Genomic DNA, 18,993 nt, shown 5'->3' with positions numbered 1-18,993 from the left:
ATGATTATGGTATTATGCATACACTAGAAAGTAGTCTGGGCTTCTACTCATGATTCTTGTTTTGCAAAATTTTCTAGGCTACTTGTTGTTGAGGCAGATTAGAGAGAGCCCCTTCTCCTTGGAGCGCTTGAGGAGGCGTTTTAAGTGTTGCTAAAGCACTGTTAAATACTGTTAGGTCACTGCTAATGTTCATTATAAGCCTTGATTACAAACACTTATTTTCAGTTTTAGTTTTCTTTTCAGAGCAGTGCTGAGTTGTGAGAATTAAGTGGATTCCTATCAGGTGCTGACCCTGAGCTTTACGGCTCAAGGCTGGCCCTCTACCACTTGAGCCACAGCTCCACTTCTGATTTTTGTTGGTTCATTGGAGATAAGAGTCTCACAGACTTTCCTGCCTGGGCTGGCTTTGAGCTACAATCCTCAGATCTCACTTTCCTGAGTAGCTGGTATTTATAGGCACCACAGCCAAGCTTGAAATTTTATTAGTGTCTTAAATGGAGTCTTTACTCAAAGTAATTTTTTGGAGGTGGATTTGGCTGGTGTGTTTGGAAATGATTATTTATATGTTGCTCTGAATCAGAAAATGAATGAACTCAAATTCTGCTAGCTTTTCAGTAGATCCTCCCAGCACTGGCTTGTAACCATGTTACTGGTAAACAGTAGTTTGCAAAGACTCTTGCATTTGCCCATACCTTGGGCTCTCATCTGTAATGCCCAGAGTAAGGGCCGAGAGCCACAATAAGCAATGCCTGCAGGCCTCCGGAATAGTTGGCACGACAATTGGTGGGGGTGGTTCCAGCAGTCCACTAATAGGTAGGGTTTCACATTCAAGTACTTACCTGTTATTTAAAGACATCCTCCTTTTATGTGCATTTAAAATCAGAAATGAATGACGAGTTCAAAGACCTTTATGCCTCTATGGGGTGGGGCTTCTTTGTCTCTCGAACCCTAGTGTTACAAACCTAACTCCTGGTGTCCTCAGTCATCCTTGTAGCTCGCTAACCAATGGCTTTTAGTTGTCTCTATCCTTTTTCATTAGAGAAGTTGGTCATCGATGCCTTCTTCTGTTATCCTGTCCTGGTTAAGGATGTAGAGTCAAGGCTATGTTCTGGACGAGACCCCCGGAGACATTTGTGAGCCCCTCCCTCCCGTGTCATCTTGCCAATGTTGTACTCAGAATCTCCTTGGTTACGGCCTCTGTCAGGCCAAGGACACTGAGAGAATAGAACCATAATGTTTGAAAATTTAACTTCCGTTATACCTTTATTCTGATTTCATCTATGTCATTAGAAGAATCAACAACTTTTCTCTCCCCATTAAGATTTCCACTCACATTCTATTCTGAGTTGTGGGGATATCTTGTTTTGTTCATTGATTTCTTGGTAGTAGTAGATTTCAAACTCAAGGCCTCATGCTTTCTAGACAGGCATTCTGCCACTCGAGCCATGCACCCAAACCTGTTGCTATAGTAATGTTTCATGTAGAGTCTAGTATTTTCCCAGGGCCAACCTGGCCAACACCTATAGTTTCTTGAGTAGCTGGGATTATGGATAAATATCACCATGACTGGTTTATTAATTGAAATGAAGTCTAACTTTTTTTGTTCTTCTTCATTTGTTTTTGGCCTAGACCAGCCTACAAACTGCAGTTCTCCCAATCTCTACCTCCCACGTGGTTGAGATTAGAGTCGTGAGCCACTGCCCCCTGACCTGAAATAACTTCTCTCTCTCTCGTTGGTCATGGTGCTTGAACTCTGGGTCTGGGCACTGTCCCTGAGCTCTTCCCCTCAAGGCTACTGCTCTACCACTTTGAGCTACAGTGCCACTTCTAGTTTTCTGGTGGTGAATTGGAGAGAAGAGTCGCATGAACTTTCCTGTCTGGGCTGGCTTTGAACTGTGATCTTTAGGTCTCAGCCTCCTGTGTAGGTAGGATTACAAATGTGAACCACCGGTGCCTGGCTTGTCTAGTTTCTTGAATGCCATCCATTTCAGTGACTTTATACACAAGTGCTCAGGAGAATGGATCACAACCTTGCCTGTCTCTGGGTAATCATGACCAAGCAAGCCCACCCATGTGATTCTTCATTTCCTCATACTTAACAGGAAGCCTCTGGTACCCCCGAGACCCTTCTGAATGTAGGAGTCTGGAGGGAGCAGCAGTGCAGTGAAAAGCCCCTCAGATCTGCCTTCGTAAGATCACAGCACTGCTATCACGTATCTCACAGACAAATCTCCGTGCTTGTCAGGGCTACTTTTCAGCTCAGTACATCATGGATGACTTCACGAGAGACCCTCTGTATATCCTGGATAACAACCACACCCACCTGCTGCTTGTGGACAACGGCTGCCACGGGCACCCCACGGTCGAGGCGAAGCTCCGGAACCAGCTGGAAAAGTACATCTCGGAGTGCACCAGTCAAGGTCAGTCTTAGGGAAAGGGCACGGGACACACAGAGCACCACCACCGTCTGCCTGCTGCTGAGTGGTGAATGACAAGGGTCACTGTGAGAAGAGCCGCCCTTCCTAAGTAGCGGCCTTCCCTCGGCTGCCCTTCCCTCGGCTGCCCTTCCCTCGGCTGCCCTTCTCTCAGCTGCTCTTCCCTCAGCTGCCCTTCCCTCGGCTGCCCTTCCCTCAGCTGCCCTTCCCCTTCTTCCTGCAGCATCCTCGGTGTGCCTCCACCAAGGTCACCGTGATACGAGCCCTTCAACGCGGGCTCTCATCTGAAATACAGGAAGTCTGTGGTCTGACTGTCCATTAGCATGTAAGCACAAACGAAATCCATGACTGCCAATAGGAACTTGAAAAAGCAGTGCCAGTAGCTAAGATGGAATAATGAGTAAAACCCCACCCACCAGTGTGACGACTGGAAGGCCACCGCATGTTTTGAACCTTAGCTGCTTCTTTGGGATAGAATGGCCTAGAATATTGGTTTCCAGGGGAGGCTGCAGCTGGTGAGCAAAGACCCTCATGTGGCCATCGGTGGCAGGCACTTTGTCTTACTGAGGGCAAGCTGTGTCCTGCTGTCCTTGTGTCTCTGTGGCCGGGTAACTGACATTAGGCAGGGACTTGCTGGAGGTGTAAATCTTCATTGTCTTTCTTCCCCAGTGGAGCATACATGGAGAAATACAGTTACAAACGTACCGAACTCCATCAAAAGCACGCCTAGTTATGCAAATCTCTGACACACTCAAGAAGGCCTAGGATAGTGGTAAATGCATAAGAGAACGATTGCTATAAGGATAAACTCGTACCGGGCTTAGCATGTCAGCAGAAGTAAATCAAGCACAGAACGTAGCCTTTTGAATATTTGTGACACACCGTGGCGTGATCCCTGTCAGATGACGGCTAGGTGGGTGCCCAGATCTCTTTGTTGTGATTGCTGAGTAGAGGGTGTCAGTGTCAATCCCAGGAGTGTTGTACGGCTGCCACCCGGGGCTCATGGGGCAGAACGTCCAGGTGCACCTGTTCCTTCAGGCCGGGGGCTATTTCCGCGGGATCCAGAAGAAACTTGCCTTTTTTGTCTTTCAGATTCCAACTATGGTGGCAAGATCCCCATCGTGTGCTTTGCCCAGGGAGGTGGGCGAGAGACTTTGAAAGTAGGTCCTGCTTGGGTTTTTGAGGAGATTGGTTGGCAAGCTAACGGGTGGTATTTGCAGGGTTTTGGAGTTTATCTACTCTACGATGACCCCGTTTCTTCACTGCAGCTAGTACGCTGTGCTTTCTCACCGCCCTGAACAGGCTCAGGGTGGGCCTCAGCCCAGAATTTTGGGAGGAGAATTTAGTCCCACAGAAATAGCCCGTGTGTGTTTAGTGTCACGTGGAGTGGGAAACAGTGCTCACCTCATCTGCATGCGGACGCAGCACACGCCTGACCCTGAGTTAGATGTTGCCAGACCACGGCAGGCCCACCAGCGTCTCCCCGAGACACGGGACTCCACGTGAAGGGGGCCCGAACCGAAGGGACTCAGAGCACAGATGGGCCCTCGGGAGGTTCCGGGAAGGAACTGGGTTCCCAGCCTCTGTGTGGAACGTGAGTGGAGTACGAGCATACTTTATTCTGCGGTTGAAGACACCATTTTCAAGAGCTCGTTTTCTAGGGATGTCTGGGAATAGGAGCTTATACGACAGCGATGCTGGCCAGTTTGCCAGTGGCTCACGCCCGTCACCCTAGCTACTGGAAAGACTGAGGTGTGACAATCACAGTTTGAAGCCAGCTCAGGCAGACAAACCCGACGCTTTATCTCGTCTTAACCAGCAAAAACCTGGAAGTGGAGATGTGGCCCAAGTGGTAGAGCACAGCCTTGAGTGAAAAAGCAAAGACACAGAGCTCAGACCCTGATTTTTAAGCTCTAGTACTGGCACAAAACCACCACCACCAACAACAAAAACAAACCAAACAAAAAAGTAATGTCTAACTCCTCTTTTACATTAATTTCGGTGTCCTTTCCCATCATGTTTATACTCCAAAGCTGGGACTCAAGGTATGTGCAGCCGTTGGCTCCCTCCCCAGCCTTGACCAGGGTATATCCCTGCACTGCGGCGTCCTCGCTGGCCAAGCTACTCGAGTCACAGCCAAGCATCCATCTCTTCATTCTTTTTGTGGGACAATGGTCTTTCCATTGACTCACTCATTAATTCACCCATTCATCCAACCGATATTCACTTCATACTCACTGGGAGACCATGGTTAAATAGAAATCGTTCACAGACGTTTAAAAACATGAAATGATTTACAGTAAAATACTTCTCAGGGAATAATTAAATAGATTTTTTTTCAATATATAGTAGTCATTAGATGGGTAAAGAAAGACCTGATGGCGGGGGGAGAGACGATTGGCAAGAGAGATGGAGAAAAAGGAATTGGAAGGTGGTTGGAATGAAGACTTTGTGACCTAGGGTGGAGGAAAACAGTGAAGGCCCCACAGGTCGGAGGTGTGGCTTTCCCATAGCTTTGTTCAGACATTTACAACCCCTCAGAACTGGGACAACAAGCAGGGGGGAAGTCCCTAGCTGTGGTCTCTTTGGCTACTCCTCCAGCATACGGGCTGGCTCCCAGGTGAAGTGCAGGCAATGAGCCAACCAACCCCTTCTCTCCCCTCCTCTGCCTGATGGGCCCTGTTGTCCTTAGGGAAAGCACCAGTCCTGCAGCTGCCCACACACGGTCCCTGTAGGCTGCCGGTTCCCCTACACAGGTCTGTGCAGTGGCCGTAAAGGAAACCCTGGTGTGGTGGGTATATCTATTTGGGAAAGAAACATTTTATTCTGTGTTCATAGTTAGGACAAGAAAACTTAAGGAAGGAAATGGACGAGTAAATTCGACATTTCAGAGCTGCTGCTTTGAAGATGTTTTAGACTTTAAAAAAGTATGGGTAACTTCTTCTTGATAAGCTGTCAGTGATAATGTGGAACTTTAGAAAGCGTGCCTCCATAGCTGTCATTTAGAGTGTGTCAATATTTGGAACGGTAGACGCTTGCACAGGGGGCTATTTATGGACAGTGCCAGCTGTCATGGGTATCCGCTTCTCTGTGTCACTTGCTACAGCATGGCGTGCCGTAACCCCACTTGCTTTCTTTAGGCAAGGGCAAACATTTGCAATTGTTTCTGGTTTGAAATAAATGCCCCAAGAGCAGAAGTGCAAGTAGGGCATCCGTGTGTTTGACTCAAAGCCTCGTTGGGTACGAGTTCTGTCCCTCACCAAGATTCCTCCCACCCCGTCCACCTCCGTGTCCGCTCCCAGGCCATCCACACCTCCATCAAGAGTAAAATCCCCTGCGTGGTGGTGGAAGGCTCAGGGCAGATCGCCGACGTGATCGCCAGCCTGGTGGACGTGGAAGACACCCTGACCTCGTCCATGGTCAAGGAGAAGCTGGTGCGCTTCTTACCCCGCACAGTGTCCCGGCTGCCGGAGGAGGAGACCGAGAGCTGGATCAAGTGGGTGAGTTTGGGGGGGAGCCGCTGGGGGCTGAGGATCGGGGACTGAGCGGATGGAAACGGAGCTGTGCCTCCAGCGGCAGCTGCGGGGGTTGGATTATTCCTCATGACTTTGAGTCTGGATTTGGGCCAACCCAGGTGTTTTGGGGAGAAATGGAAACATTGGGCCTGCCCTTCTGAAATACGGTAGCATACAGGTTTAAAGCCAGGCCTGATGGCAAAGCTCCTCATCTTTCTTGAGGCCACGATGCCAACAAATGCACTTCCGTGATTTGCCCTTATCACCGCTGGGGAAGAAACAGATCCCTGGGCATGACAGCTTCAAGATGCCAACACTTAATGGAGCCTCTAGTTACTGGCCAAAGCGACACCATACAATACTTGGCTGGTCACGGTGCTTGGCCTGCAGTTTGGCTTCAACAATCTTGTATTTCTTGGTTGACTATGTGAGAAAGGTGGTGTTATGGGAATTGCCATGATTGTGAGAGTATTTTAACACACGAGAGCGTGCATTTCCACCTTTCTCATGTCAAAGGAAGCCGAAACTTGAACCACCAGCCAGGAACATCCTAACCGTCAAATTCAATGGCTTTCTTCGACTGCACCTTTTCATCTTCCCATCCAGCTGAGACCCTGGCTAGTACCCCACACTTTAGAAAACTAGGAAACCATTGAAAACCTTTTTTGGATGTTTATTTTATTTATTGAAGCCACATACTTCAGTTTTTAAAAATTCATCCTAGACTTCTGTTATTTTCTGAATAAGAATCAATTACCAATTGTATAGACCCAGTCCATACTTTTCTCATTATAAAGTTCTAAAGTTAGACATTGCACAGAAATCCCAAAGGATATTATAGAAAGTTAAGGTACATCATATGTATGGAAATATCACAAAACCCCTCTTTATACAATGCATGCACACTAATTAAGGAAGAAAGAAAGTTCCATCTATTCAGTCACCAAGTGCTCTCCGCTCTTGTTCGCATTTGAACTTTGCATTTCTATTGCATCAGACTTCACGACGATGCTTGGATTTTGTGGTCTTTTGGTACCTGCTCTTTATTTATTTCTCCATTAGACAGTTGAGAACCTGAGATCTACCAAGCTCTGTTACACAGACACATGCACAGCACTCAGACATGTGTACACACACCTGCAACACACATGCATGCATACAGACGCACACTTATATACACATGTCGTTGTACACTTACCCTTACAGGTGCTCAGCATTTTGATAAGGGATTTTTGGTATGTGTATTCTTTTTTTTTTTTTGGCCAGTCCTGAGCCTTGGACTCAGGGCCTGAGCACTGTCCCTGGCTTCTTTTTGCTCAAGGCTAGCACTCTGCCACCTGAGCCACAGTGCCCCTTCTGGCAGTTTTCCATATATGTGGTGCTGGGGAATCGAACCGAGGGCTTCATGTGTAGGAGCCAAGCGCTCTTGCCACTAGGCCATATTCCCAGCCCTGGTATGTGTATTCTTGAACCCTCAATATTTGACTTTCATTATGTCAAGGACCTATTATTATAATTAAAAATTAGAAGCTAGGGGCACAGGCATTATTGTTGCTGGAAGGAGATCTGGAATTTTTAAAAAAGATGGAATAAATCTCTCACCAACAGAGAGAACTTTATGTTCTTGGTGCCTAAAACATGTCAACTGACAGCTTTATTCTTTAATGTTACCAGCTCAAAGAAATTCTTGAAAGTTCTCATCTATTAACAGTTATTAAAATGGAAGAAGCAGGGGATGAGATCGTGAGCAATGCTATCTCCTATGCTCTGTATAAAGGTGAGTAGCGAGAATGCTCTGAAAACCTGCACCTTGTGCTTCTGTCTGTGGGTTCTGGATGACTTGTATTTCTTTTTAAAATTGCTTTATTAGTGGGCACCAGTGGCTCATGCCTAGAATCCTAGCTACTCAGGTAGCTGAGATCTGAAAATCACAGTTCAAAGCCAGCCTGGGCTGATAAAAGCCAGAAGTGAAGGTGTGTCTCAAGTGGTAGAGTGTTTGCCTTGAGTGAAAAAGCTAAGATAGAGTATAAGGCCTGAGTTCAAGCCCCAGTACTTGTGTACGCATGTGCACACACTCACACACACACAAACAGCTTTATTAATGAACAAGTTGAGCCTCCATACTTTGTTTTGTTTTGTTTTGTCAGTCGTGGGACTTGAACTCAGGGCCTGAGCACTGTCCCTGGCTTCTTTTTGCTTAAGGCTAGCACTCTGCCACTTGAGCCGCAGTGCCACTTCTGGCTTTTTCTGTATATGTGGTGCTGGGGAATCGAACCCAAGGCTTCATGTATATGAGGCAAGCACTCTACCACTAGGCTATTTTTGCAGCCCCGAGCCTCCATACTTTGAAAATCTGAAATGCAAAATTCTCTAAACTTTTTATGTGCTGATATGATGCCACGAGTGGAACATTTCCATACCATGAGATTTTTAAAAAAGAATTGCATCAAACTAATTTCAGACAGTGTAAAAGATGCATGTGAATTTCATGCTTTATCTTGGGCCCTAGGATATCTTATTCTGCATACATTTTACAAAATGTGAAAAAAATTAAAATCTAAAGTACTTCTGGCCTCATTCATTTTCGATAAGGAACGTGTAACTTGTACCATCTTGCATTTAATTTAGACTATAATAGATTGAGAGACATAGTAACTACCATCATTCAGGAGAGGCAAATTTCCTTGGATACATGTACGTAATAAGAATTTTTATATCATTATACTTCTCAAAATACTGTCCCAAAGCTGTTTGTAGAAGTTTTTTTTGTAAAGAATATCTTCGTAGGTTTCTTATAACATTCCTTGAAAATGTTATTTAAAAAGTTTGGACCATAGTCTTAAAGAGCTACGTGTATGTAACCCACAAGTGTGCACACACTGATCACACACGCTACAGATCTTTGCATTGATTTCTGGAGTTAACAAATCGCCTGAAGCTTAAGAATGGCTCTCAGATTAGCCCATTCTTTGTGGTCTTTGCTGTCTTAGAATCCCACCAAAGTGGACAGCAGATGAAATAAGTATAAAGGGGCTGGGAATATGGCCTACTGGTAGAGTGCTTTCCTCGTATACATGAAGCCCTGGGTTCGATTCCTCAGCACCACATATATAGAAAAGGCCAGAAGTGGCGCTGTGGCTCAAGTGGCAAAGTGCTAGCCTTGAGCAAAAAGAAGCCAGGGACAGTGCTCAGGCCCTGAGTTCAAGCCCCAGGACTGGCCAAAAAAAAAAAAAGGAAGAGAGAGAGAGAGAGAGGAAGAAAGAAAGAAGAGAAGGAAGGAAGGAAGGAAGGAAGGAAAGAAGGGAGGAAGGAAGGAAGGAAGGAAGGAAGGAAGGAAGGAAGGAAGGAAGGAAGGAAAGAGAGAAATATAAATACATCATTGGCAGAACCCAGCCTTCTGGAGTTGCTCTGCCTGATTAAAAAGTACAAGCCAAGCCAGTCACTGGTAGCTCACACCTGTAGCTACTCAGGAGGTTGAGATCTGAAGGTTGAGGTTGAAAGCCAGCCTGGGAAGGGATGTCTGTGAGACTCTTATCTCTAATAGACTCCAAAGAATAAGAAACAAGCTTGGAAGCGAAGTTATAGCTCAAGTGGTAGAGCACTAGCTTTGAGTGAAAAGAAGGTCAGGGACAGTGCCCCGGCACATAGCAAGTGCAATTTAATTGCTCATTACACACATTCTTGTTGTGCTTGCCAGAAATTTGGTTGTAACAGTATTTATTCAAAAGGAGAGACAGGAGTATGGTTTAAGCTAAAGCACTTGTTTAACAAGGGCAAGACCCTGTGTTCAAACCCTAGTACTGACAAACCCTCTCCCCAAATAAAACGACTCTAGTGTTTATTTAAAGGGGGCTATGGTGTATATAATACAAGATAGTCTAGGTATAGAAAATATTAGCCCCGGAGCACACAAGAATTACATGGGTGTGACATGACAAATTATTTTTTGTAGCTTTAAATGTAGTGTAAGTCAGGTATGATGTTTGAAGTATAATGCCTTTAGAATCTGGATCGATGAGGAAATGGCACCATGCCACACTGAATGCTGTTCAGAAAGATGTTACGACAGCCCGGTTGCCCTTCATTACCTATCAGAGCCTGCAGAAGGTGGATAAGAACGGGTGACAGCCAGGTACTCTGTCAGTTCTAAGTGTCTGCTTCTGACAGGACGCACGGATCACATTTGATGAGTTGCTTTGATCCTTGGCCACCAAAAATGGTCTCTGACTCTTTCCTCTTCTCGGGGGCCCCTGGCGCTGCTGCTCGCCGACAGCCTTCAGCACCAACGAACAGGACAGGGATAACTGGAACGGACAGCTGAAGCTTCTCCTGGAGTGGAACCAGCTGGAGCTGGCCAGCGAGGAGATCTTCACCAACGACCGCCGGTGGGAGGTAAAGGAGCCGCTCTCGGGCTCCCCCTGGCTTCGGCCGTGGCTGCCGCGTTCCCGGGGTCATCCGTTGGGAATCTTGTAGGATGGTTCTCTCCTGGTTTGTCCTTGTGGTCGAGCCTCGCCTTCCTGGTCTGCAGGCTGAGATGGTGACCTGCACTTTTAGGTGCGTTGCCAAGGGCTGGTGGTGGAGGGAAAGGGTGGCAGATAAGGTCACAGAGCATCACCGGACACATCCAGGGCTTGCAGTCCTTAAGCCACGCCAGAGGAGAGGTGATTTTTATACCTGACAGGGAGTGGATGAGAGGCAGGAATATTGGAAGGTAAGAGATTTATCAGCAGTGAGCGGAATCTCAGAAAGATAGAGTGATGTTTTTTTGAAGGCTCGCCACGCGTTTCTTCGAGCCAGATCCTTGAATATCCCGGGTGGCACAAGCGCTTTAATATGGACGTTACATAAGCGATAAAAGCAGTATTCTTTTCCAGAACCTTCCTGGGTAGTGTTCAAGGGCCCGTTTTCTCTTTGTTTCCTCTTGAAAACAGCTAAATTTCAATCAGCTTCAGAAGCTGTGTTCAGTAACCGTCAAACACAGATTTGCAAGGCAGCTTCTTTCTTTTCTGCACCTCTGGATTAACTGAAGTCATTAGTGGTCAGTGAGAATGTATTTGATTCCTCGAATGTACATACTGATTTGAAGGTGTAGATATTTCATCACTTTCACCCTTGATAGCCAGGCTCAGAAGAGACATTCAGACGCACCATTGTACAAGCAAAGGCTGAGACTCGCTGCGCGTTAACGTGCGATCAATTTTAATGATGGTGGCGCAAATAAAGCCTCATGAATCTTTTAGGTTACTTTTCCCTTTAGCAAACATTATGCTGTATTTAGTCTTTGCATTATAATGAATCCTATTACACCTCGAAACGCTTTGGTTCATGGAGGGGAAGTTGGACTGTATGCAGATTAATCTAATCGATTCCCAAATGAATGTCTGTGTGTGAAATGTCCCATTAACAGAAGGTCAGGTGGTACAGATGAACGTGAACTGGGGTGCACACTGAGATGAAACTCGGCTGAAGCTCGTCACGGTGAAGGGCGCGGTGGGGAGAGCGTTGTGTAGACACCGGTCAGCCTGCCTGCCGGCAAGGCCCTCGACCTTGTCTCGGTTTCCTCCCACTGCGGCTTGCGGATGCCAGACCGTCCTGGCTCACAGGAGCCGGCTGTTACCTTTCTAGCCAGGGTCCATGAGTCAGGTGTGGAAAAGTGGCCATCATGAAGAAAAAAAATTGAATTGCACACGTGCAGAATTAAATACGTTATGAAACGTAGCAAGTAATCGCAATGACCATCCCCTAATTAGTTTTTACTAATTTACTATTTGCTCTTACTTGGGGTCTGGAGCAGACCAACTCCCAATCCTGCATTCAGGGATGGCAAGTTAGTAGCCGAGAGTTGGCCCCAGTGGGAGCAACACACCACAAGTCAGGGCCTGCGTTTCCTCCCAGGGAGCTGGCGACTACACACAGACCCACCAGTGCTTCCCTGAACGTGGAGATGATCCCTCCGTCTCCATGTGTGTTACCACGATGGAGTCAGAAAATGCTTATAGTTTAGAGGAGTGACACTGAGCATTCTACAGCTGCTTACTATTCAACTATTTAGTCGTTGAGACTCTCACCTCTAATTAATCACCAAAAAGTTGGAAGTAGCGCTGTGACTCCAGTGTCTAGAGTGGCAGCCTTGAGTGAAGAAGCTGAGGTTAGTGCTCAGGTCTTGAGTTCAATCACCAGGCATGTGCTTGTGTGTGCACGAGCACGCACGTGTGCGTGTGTACACACATGCACACACACAAATGCAGAGGTCTCTGGAATAATGATACTATTTGCGTGATTTCGACAACGCACAGAGACATTTCCTCGTGCTAGCGGACCTTCTGGTATCAAAGCAGAGGTGAAATCGTTTTGCAGCTTTGCATGCCGGAGCTCCACGGATGTTATAGGAAGGAGAGTTATCTACCACTCTTTTGAGGGCCTACCCTCAGCTTGCATCTCCGAAAGAGTTCATCATCTCATAGACACAGCCCTCTGCTCCAGAGAGGAGAAAACTGAGGCCCAGGGCCCCGATCGTGTTCTAGCTCGAAACGCTGAAAGGCGATAGAATCAAGGTGTGAAGATAAAGGTGTGCCAGACCGCAAAGACGTTTTCCGTTCCCGTGGGCCAGGGCACCCCACAGGGCGGTCCCTGGATTGGTGATGGCACAGCCTTGGAACTGGTTAGAAGTGCAGACTTCTGGGCTCCACCCGGGGCTTGCTGTCCCAGAGATCGATGGGTGGCCTCCCACGAATCCGTGCTGTCACAAGTCCCGGTGTCCGATGGGAAGGCAAATGAGTTGAAATGGAATGTGGAGTGCTGAGTGCGGAGGACAGAGAAAATGTCACCTTCCCCAGGGAGCCTCTTTCCTACTGAGCCTAGAAGGATCCATCATGTGAGCACTTAGAGGACCCTTGACGGTTCCTTCCCTAGGCCTTAGGTGAGTGCCAGAAGGGCAGTATTAGATGGAAACAAACCCCCGGTGATGCGGCCACTGGCATGAGATGGCTGCTGGAAAAGCGCCCGCGACCAGAAGTGAGGAGAGCGGGCCGGGTAGGCAGTGGTAGAGAGCCGGGGGACCCTGGCCGCTGAGGCTCATGGGAGCAGCTGCCGCCTGATGCCGGCGGATGAGGGCCAGAGCTTCTGTCTTCCGAGCTGGATTTCCACAGTGGAAATGTGCATGTTAATGGATCTTTCGATTTTGGAGAGGAGAGGAGAGGAGATAGGGTCTTTCGGTGCAGGTCAGGCTGGCCTGGAACTTGTGATCTTCCTGACTCCCGCTTCCCCCGAGTGCTGGAATTGTAGGCATGAGCTGCCGTGCCCGGTTCTGAATTTTTTTTTTCTTTTGCCAGTCCTGGGGCCTGAGAACTGTCCCTGGCTTCTTTTTGCTCGAGGCTAGCACTCTGCCACTTGAGCCACAGCGCCCCTTCTGGCTTTTGCTGTGTATGTGGTGCTGAGGAATCGAACCCAAGGCTTCATGCCTGCGAGGCGAGCTCTCTACCACTATGTCATATTCCCAGCCTCTGAATTGTTGTGTTTTGTTGTTGTTGTTTGTTTTTAGTCAGTCGTGGGGCTTGAACGCTGGGCCTGGGCGCTGTCCCTGAGCTCTCCAGCTCAAGGCTAGTGCTCCACCACTCGAGCCACAGCGCCACTTCCAGTCTTCCTGTGGTTTACTGGGGATAAGAGTCTCGCAGACTTCCTTGTCCAGGTGGGCTTTGAACCACGATCCTCAGATCTCAGCCTCCTCGGTAGCTAGGATGACAGGCGGGCACCGCCGGTGCCTGGCTGAGGCTGAGTTTCTAAATGGTGGCACAGACTTGCGCTTCGAAGGATCCGTTTTACCAGGAGCTCGGAAAGTGGAAATGAAGCTAACCGATGATTGCAGGCCGAAGGCGAGGCTGGCGGGGGGTAGAGTACCTGCCTAGCGAGCTCAGGGACCGGAGTTTAGAAGGACGCACGGTCGGGTAGGACTCACGGGTTCCGGGTGTGTGACCTGACCGGATGCTTGCTTGACGGCCTGAGGTCTGCGGGCGGCTGGCCGCATTCCATCTCGCCGGCCGTGCTTGGGATCCGAGTGTCGGGGCAGGTCCTCAGGACCGGCGGCTTCCTCGGGCGGCGTCCACTGTCACCTCCAGAGAAAGGCAGGGCTCCCCCCCCCCCCCCCCCCGCTCTGCTGGCTTCTACCATGCCGAATGCTGAGGCGGCCTCCTGACAGCCTCATCTTGCCGCGGCTGCGCTTACTTACCCCTGCAGGAGAGAGAGTCTAGGTCACACCCGAGCCCCATCTGGCTGCCCTCCATGCTTCCTGCCAGGCTCCTCCGCCATCCAGGTATCTGAACTGTGATCCCATGTTGTATTGAAGTGGAAAGGAGAAATCCTAGTCTCCAAACAGGACTGGAAGAAAATAAAAAAAATTGAAGAGAGCGTTACTCTGTCTGAGAAAGTAAACCATGCTGTTGTTGTTTTCTGCATGGGATTTACAGTGTGATTCTCCTTATGGTGTTTCCCCCTCTCTCCTTAGTCGGCTGACCTGCAAGAAGTCATGTTCACAGCCCTCATAAAGGACAGACCCAAATTCGTCCGCCTCTTTCTGGAGAATGGCTTGAACCTGCAGAAGTTCCTCACCGACGAGGTCCTCACCGAGCTCTTCTCCAGCCACTTCAGCAGCCTGGTGTACCAGAACCTGCAGATCGCCAAGAATTCCTACAACGACACCCTCCTCACGTTTGTCTGGAAGCTGGTCGCGAACTTCCGAAGAAGCTTCTGGAAGGAAGACAGAAACAGCAGGGATGAGGTGGATGTGGAGCTCCATGTGAGTAACGGGGGCGGGGGGCTGTACAGTGGGGTTGTTTGGAGTTTTCCTGGAGGGGGGGTGGGGGGGGGAAGCACGTCTCTACCTTCCTACCTCATTGTCACAGAGTAGCCAACGTGCTGCCATGATGGGTTTTCCCTTGGTTGCAAAGTGTGGTGTGGCATGTTTCTGAAGGCATTTGGCAAGGAGCAGGAACCATCGAAGGTCATCCCGTGTTTTGGCCTACTGAACGTGATCTGCATCGCGTGCGTGTGCGTGTGTATGTGTGTGTGTGTGTGTGTGCACGCGTGTGCCACTTCTGAGGATTGAACTCAGGGTCTGCCACTGTTGTGAGCTTTTTAGTTCAAGGCCAGTGCTTCCTATCTTGATCCACAGCTCCACTTCCAGCTTTCTAGTGATTAACTGCAGATAAGAGTCTCGTGGACTTACTTGCCCAGACTGTCTTTGAACTGTGATGCTCCTCAGATCCCAGCCTCCTGAGCAGCTGCAACCAGGGCCTGGCTCTGAGCTGCTTTTTATAGCAACGGCTCCTTTCTGTCCATGTAAAGGCCCAAAGAACTCCCAGATGCCCTTCTCTGTATGAAGGTATCCATGGTATCCTGGTATCCAGGGAAAGAGATATTGTGGACGTACCCCCTCGGCACGCCTGTTGCTTTGGGCCTTCCGTTTTATCTAAAGGCAGGTTCACTTTGCAACAGCTGGCATCGGTAGTTAGTGGATTTGATTTCCAGTTACCCACTGTGGCAACTCACTTGATAGCGCACCTTTTATTGATTCTTTTTTCTTCACCGATCTCATTTCTTCACCATCTTATTTGGTTTTTCTGGGATCAGTTGCCAAATAAACTACTTAACCTCAAGTTTTTATTTTAGTTTTTCTTCTGGGAAACCCAAATTAGGTCACTATCTTTTGTGATTTCAAGTTTTTAGTGTGCGTATGTGTGCGGTTGTGTGTATCAAAAATCCGAGCCATTTATATGTTTACAGGCAGTGTGTAGCTTCTAGTTGACACTATATAAGGTAAAAATGCTCTGAAATAGAGAAATGCCTTATGCATTTTAGACTTAGAAAAACCTACAGGTAAGTTGAAAAGGAACATATAATAATATACATTTAGTCATTTTCTATTCGAAAGTGTTCTGTTGACAGATACAGAGTCATGAATAAGAGCTGGTATTCGAATCGATATATCAGATTCAAATGAGCACATTTTATGTTCTGATCATCAGGCTTACAGCATGGGGAAGCTAGACACTTAATTCGAATGACTTTTTTTTTTTCTAGATGAGAAACGGGTTTAGATGATGAGGGAGAATTGCTTTTTCTTTGGCCTGTCAGAGGCCATTCCGTTTAAAAAACGCTCTCAGCACATTCCCCCCACCCTTCACGCTTTCCTGTCTCGTTCCACTTTGTGTCTTACAATAGATGAAAGATTGTGTGCCCAATTTTACCACCTGGTGGGTTGCAGAGGTGAAAAATCACATCTCTGTGATTCGGGGACTCATACAAAGCTGCAGAGCCCTCCATTTACAGGGCGTTCTCCTCGGGCCTTCTTGGCTCCGTGTCGTGGTTTAGCATAAGGAACCTGCGTGGGTTCCCATTCACACAGGGTGACCCCCCCTCCTCTGGCCTCTTCCAGGATGTGTCTTTCACTACTCGGCACCCCCTGCAAGCTCTCTTTATCTGGGCCATTCTTCAGAACAAAAAGGAGCTCTCCAAAGTCATCTGGGAACAGGTAAACATCCAGATGATGGCTGGATTTCTAAGCAATGCATGCTTAAATTTTTTTTTTTTTGGAACAGGTTTGCATCTCTCGAAACTTTCATCAGACATCAGCGATAAAATGGTGTATCTGGTGCGGGGGGGAGGGGGGTAGGCGTGTCTGGAGAGGATGACACCAGCACCAGGCTCCTACTTCAGGAGCGTGCGTGGGGGCGATTGCTGGTCGGGTGGCGGAGGCATTCAGATTTCATTGAAAAATTCGTTTCTAAGAGCTTGCCCAGCACACGCAAGGTCCTAGGTCTGACCCCCAGCACCACAAAATAAAAAATGCTAATAATAATATCTACCTTTATTACAATGTGAATAAGGAAACAACCTGTAAAAATCCTGCTTTGGCTTTGGGAGGGTTTAATTGTTTCTAAAGTTCTCTTCCTTGTATGTGGTCCCTTGCCATGCAGGAGCTTTTTAGTTTGATGCGGTCCCACTTATCAAGTCTTTTTTTTTGATTTGCTGTGCTTCTGGATCTGATTTCAGAAAGTTTCTGCTTGTGACGAGGGGTACTACTGTGTCTCCTACTCTTTCCTGCAATCGTTTCGTGGTTTCCGATCTTAACGTGAAATCCTTGATCCATTTTGAATTGATTCTGGTACAAAGTGATAGACGAGGGTCCAGTGTCCGTTTTTCTGCAGCACCATTTATGGAAGAGGCTGTCTTTCTTCTAGACTATGTTTTCGGCTCTCTTATCAAATAGTAAATGGTTGTAGGTCTGTGGGTTTATTTCTGGGTCTTCCATTCTCTTCCTTTGGTCTTAGGCCTGTTTTGTGCCGGTTGTTCCAGCGGTTTTCGTGGCTGTAACAGAGTTTTCAGTTTGGTATTTTTACCCCTCTGGCACTATTTTGCCTGCTAGGATTACTATTTGAGATCTTTTGGATATTGTCGAATTCAGACACAAAGCTCAGCTGAAGGTTGGTGCTCTGTGACTTCAGCCACACCTCCACGTCTGGCTTTTTATGGGTTAATTGACACAAGCATCTCAGGGTTTTCCCGCGCTGGCTCTGAACTGTGATCCTCAGATCTCAGCCTCCTGGGTAGTTAGGATTATAGGCGTGAGCCACGGGTGCCTGGAGATCTCTTTTCTTTTCCTATGCTAACCCTAGGCTCCAGACCACATGGATTCAGATTCAAAGCTACTCTAAGTGATCCTGTCAACTTTTACTTTGAGTCGTTAGCAGTAGTCGGCGGCACCATTTCCTGCTTGGGCTGCCAGTTTGTCCTTGCCCCGGGCTTATGTCTGCCCAAACACTTCAAGGTATTTTGAACTAACCTAAAATTCTCTGCTCCAACCCCCATTAAAAAAAAGACCCGGGGCTGCACTCTGGCAGCCCTGGGAGCCAGCAAGCTTCTGAAGACCCTGGCGAAAGTGAAGAACGACATCAATGCCGCTGGGGAGTCCGAGGAGCTGGCCAATGAGTACGAGACCCGCGCAGTGGGTGAGTCTCCCCCCGGGGGCCGGAGGGGGGAGGGGGGCCCGCCGTGGCGTGGGGGGCAGGGGTCTGTGGTGGGGCAGGCGTCCTGCTGGTGGCCCTCGTGGGCGAGGGGGCTGAGAAGAGTGGAGTGTCTGAGGTCCTCTGCTCTCCTGAGGACTGTGGATCTCTCAGCCGAGAGTACACGCACCGCGCGCAGTCATTCTGCTTCTGGCACCGGCTGCCGTTCCCAGGAATGAATGTGGCCGTCTTGGGCTTTGTCTTCTCCGTCCAGGGCCGCGCTCAGGCCTAGCTCTAAGTCACTCAGCACCCCAGTGAGCTTGAGGGTGGGTTTCTGGGTGCTGCTGAGACTTTGTGACAGCGCAAATCTTACCTGATTTGTAAGATCTCAAGTAAGCTAGCCAGTTACACACACACACACACACACGCACACACACACACACACGCACACACACACCGTACCACACCACACATGACTTCTGATGGATCATCTGGGACATAGTTGGCACCTGACAGGTTTAAGTTGGTAGTGTGGTAACTGTCCTGTGTTTGTTGTGTTATCCGATAGAAACAATACCCTCACCCTTCGTTTCATAGTGAAATGGAAACCTGCCATTGTTTCTTTAGACCTTTTAAAGTTTCAAAGGTATGATGTTTATTTCTGAATGACCTCCGTCAAGCAATGGTTTCAACTATCCTGAAAATTTCCTCTCCGAGCCAGACGCTGGTGGCTCATGCCTGGTATCCTATACCCAGGGGACTGAGATTGAAGATGGGGGTGCAAAGCCAGCTTGGGCAGATAAATACTTGAAACTCTTACGTCCAATTAACCGGCAAAAAGCCAGAAGTAGAGCTGTATGTGGATCAAGTGGGGGGGGGGGCAGCCTTGACCCCTAAAGCTAAGTGAGAGCATTAGGTCCTGAATTCCAGCCCCAGGGCTGGCCCAACAGAAACAATTCCTTCCAGGAACGGCGCGTCTGTGTCGTTTTCATTAGGTCTTGAAACGCAATATAGGTTCATGTGCCTTCTACTTTTAGTTGTTGTTTG

General features: G+C 48.1%; 1 protein-coding gene across 1 annotated transcript in view; it reads left to right on the top strand.

The window, feature by feature from the left end:
• Trpm8 (transient receptor potential cation channel subfamily M member 8) overlaps positions 1-18,993 on the top strand; it is a 62,830-nt gene that overhangs the window by 12,979 nt on the left and 30,858 nt on the right. Inside the window, exons 6-13 of the mRNA XM_048344143.1 lie at positions 2,246-2,420; positions 3,528-3,595; positions 5,738-5,935; positions 7,625-7,727; positions 10,224-10,342; positions 14,451-14,741; positions 16,380-16,475; positions 17,823-17,952. Coding sequence (XP_048200100.1) covers positions 2,246-2,420; positions 3,528-3,595; positions 5,738-5,935; positions 7,625-7,727; positions 10,224-10,342; positions 14,451-14,741; positions 16,380-16,475; positions 17,823-17,952 — 1,180 coding nt within the window. The remainder of the gene's footprint in view (positions 1-2,245; positions 2,421-3,527; positions 3,596-5,737; positions 5,936-7,624; positions 7,728-10,223; positions 10,343-14,450; positions 14,742-16,379; positions 16,476-17,822; positions 17,953-18,993) is intronic.

The sequence above is a fragment of the Perognathus longimembris genome, chromosome 4, assembly GCF_023159225.1.
Source record: "Perognathus longimembris pacificus isolate PPM17 chromosome 4, ASM2315922v1, whole genome shotgun sequence".
Lineage (NCBI taxonomy): Eukaryota > Metazoa > Chordata > Mammalia > Rodentia > Heteromyidae > Perognathus > Perognathus longimembris.
The sequence above is the reverse complement of the archived record's forward strand: the minus strand, read 5'-3'. Positions and strand labels throughout refer to the sequence as shown.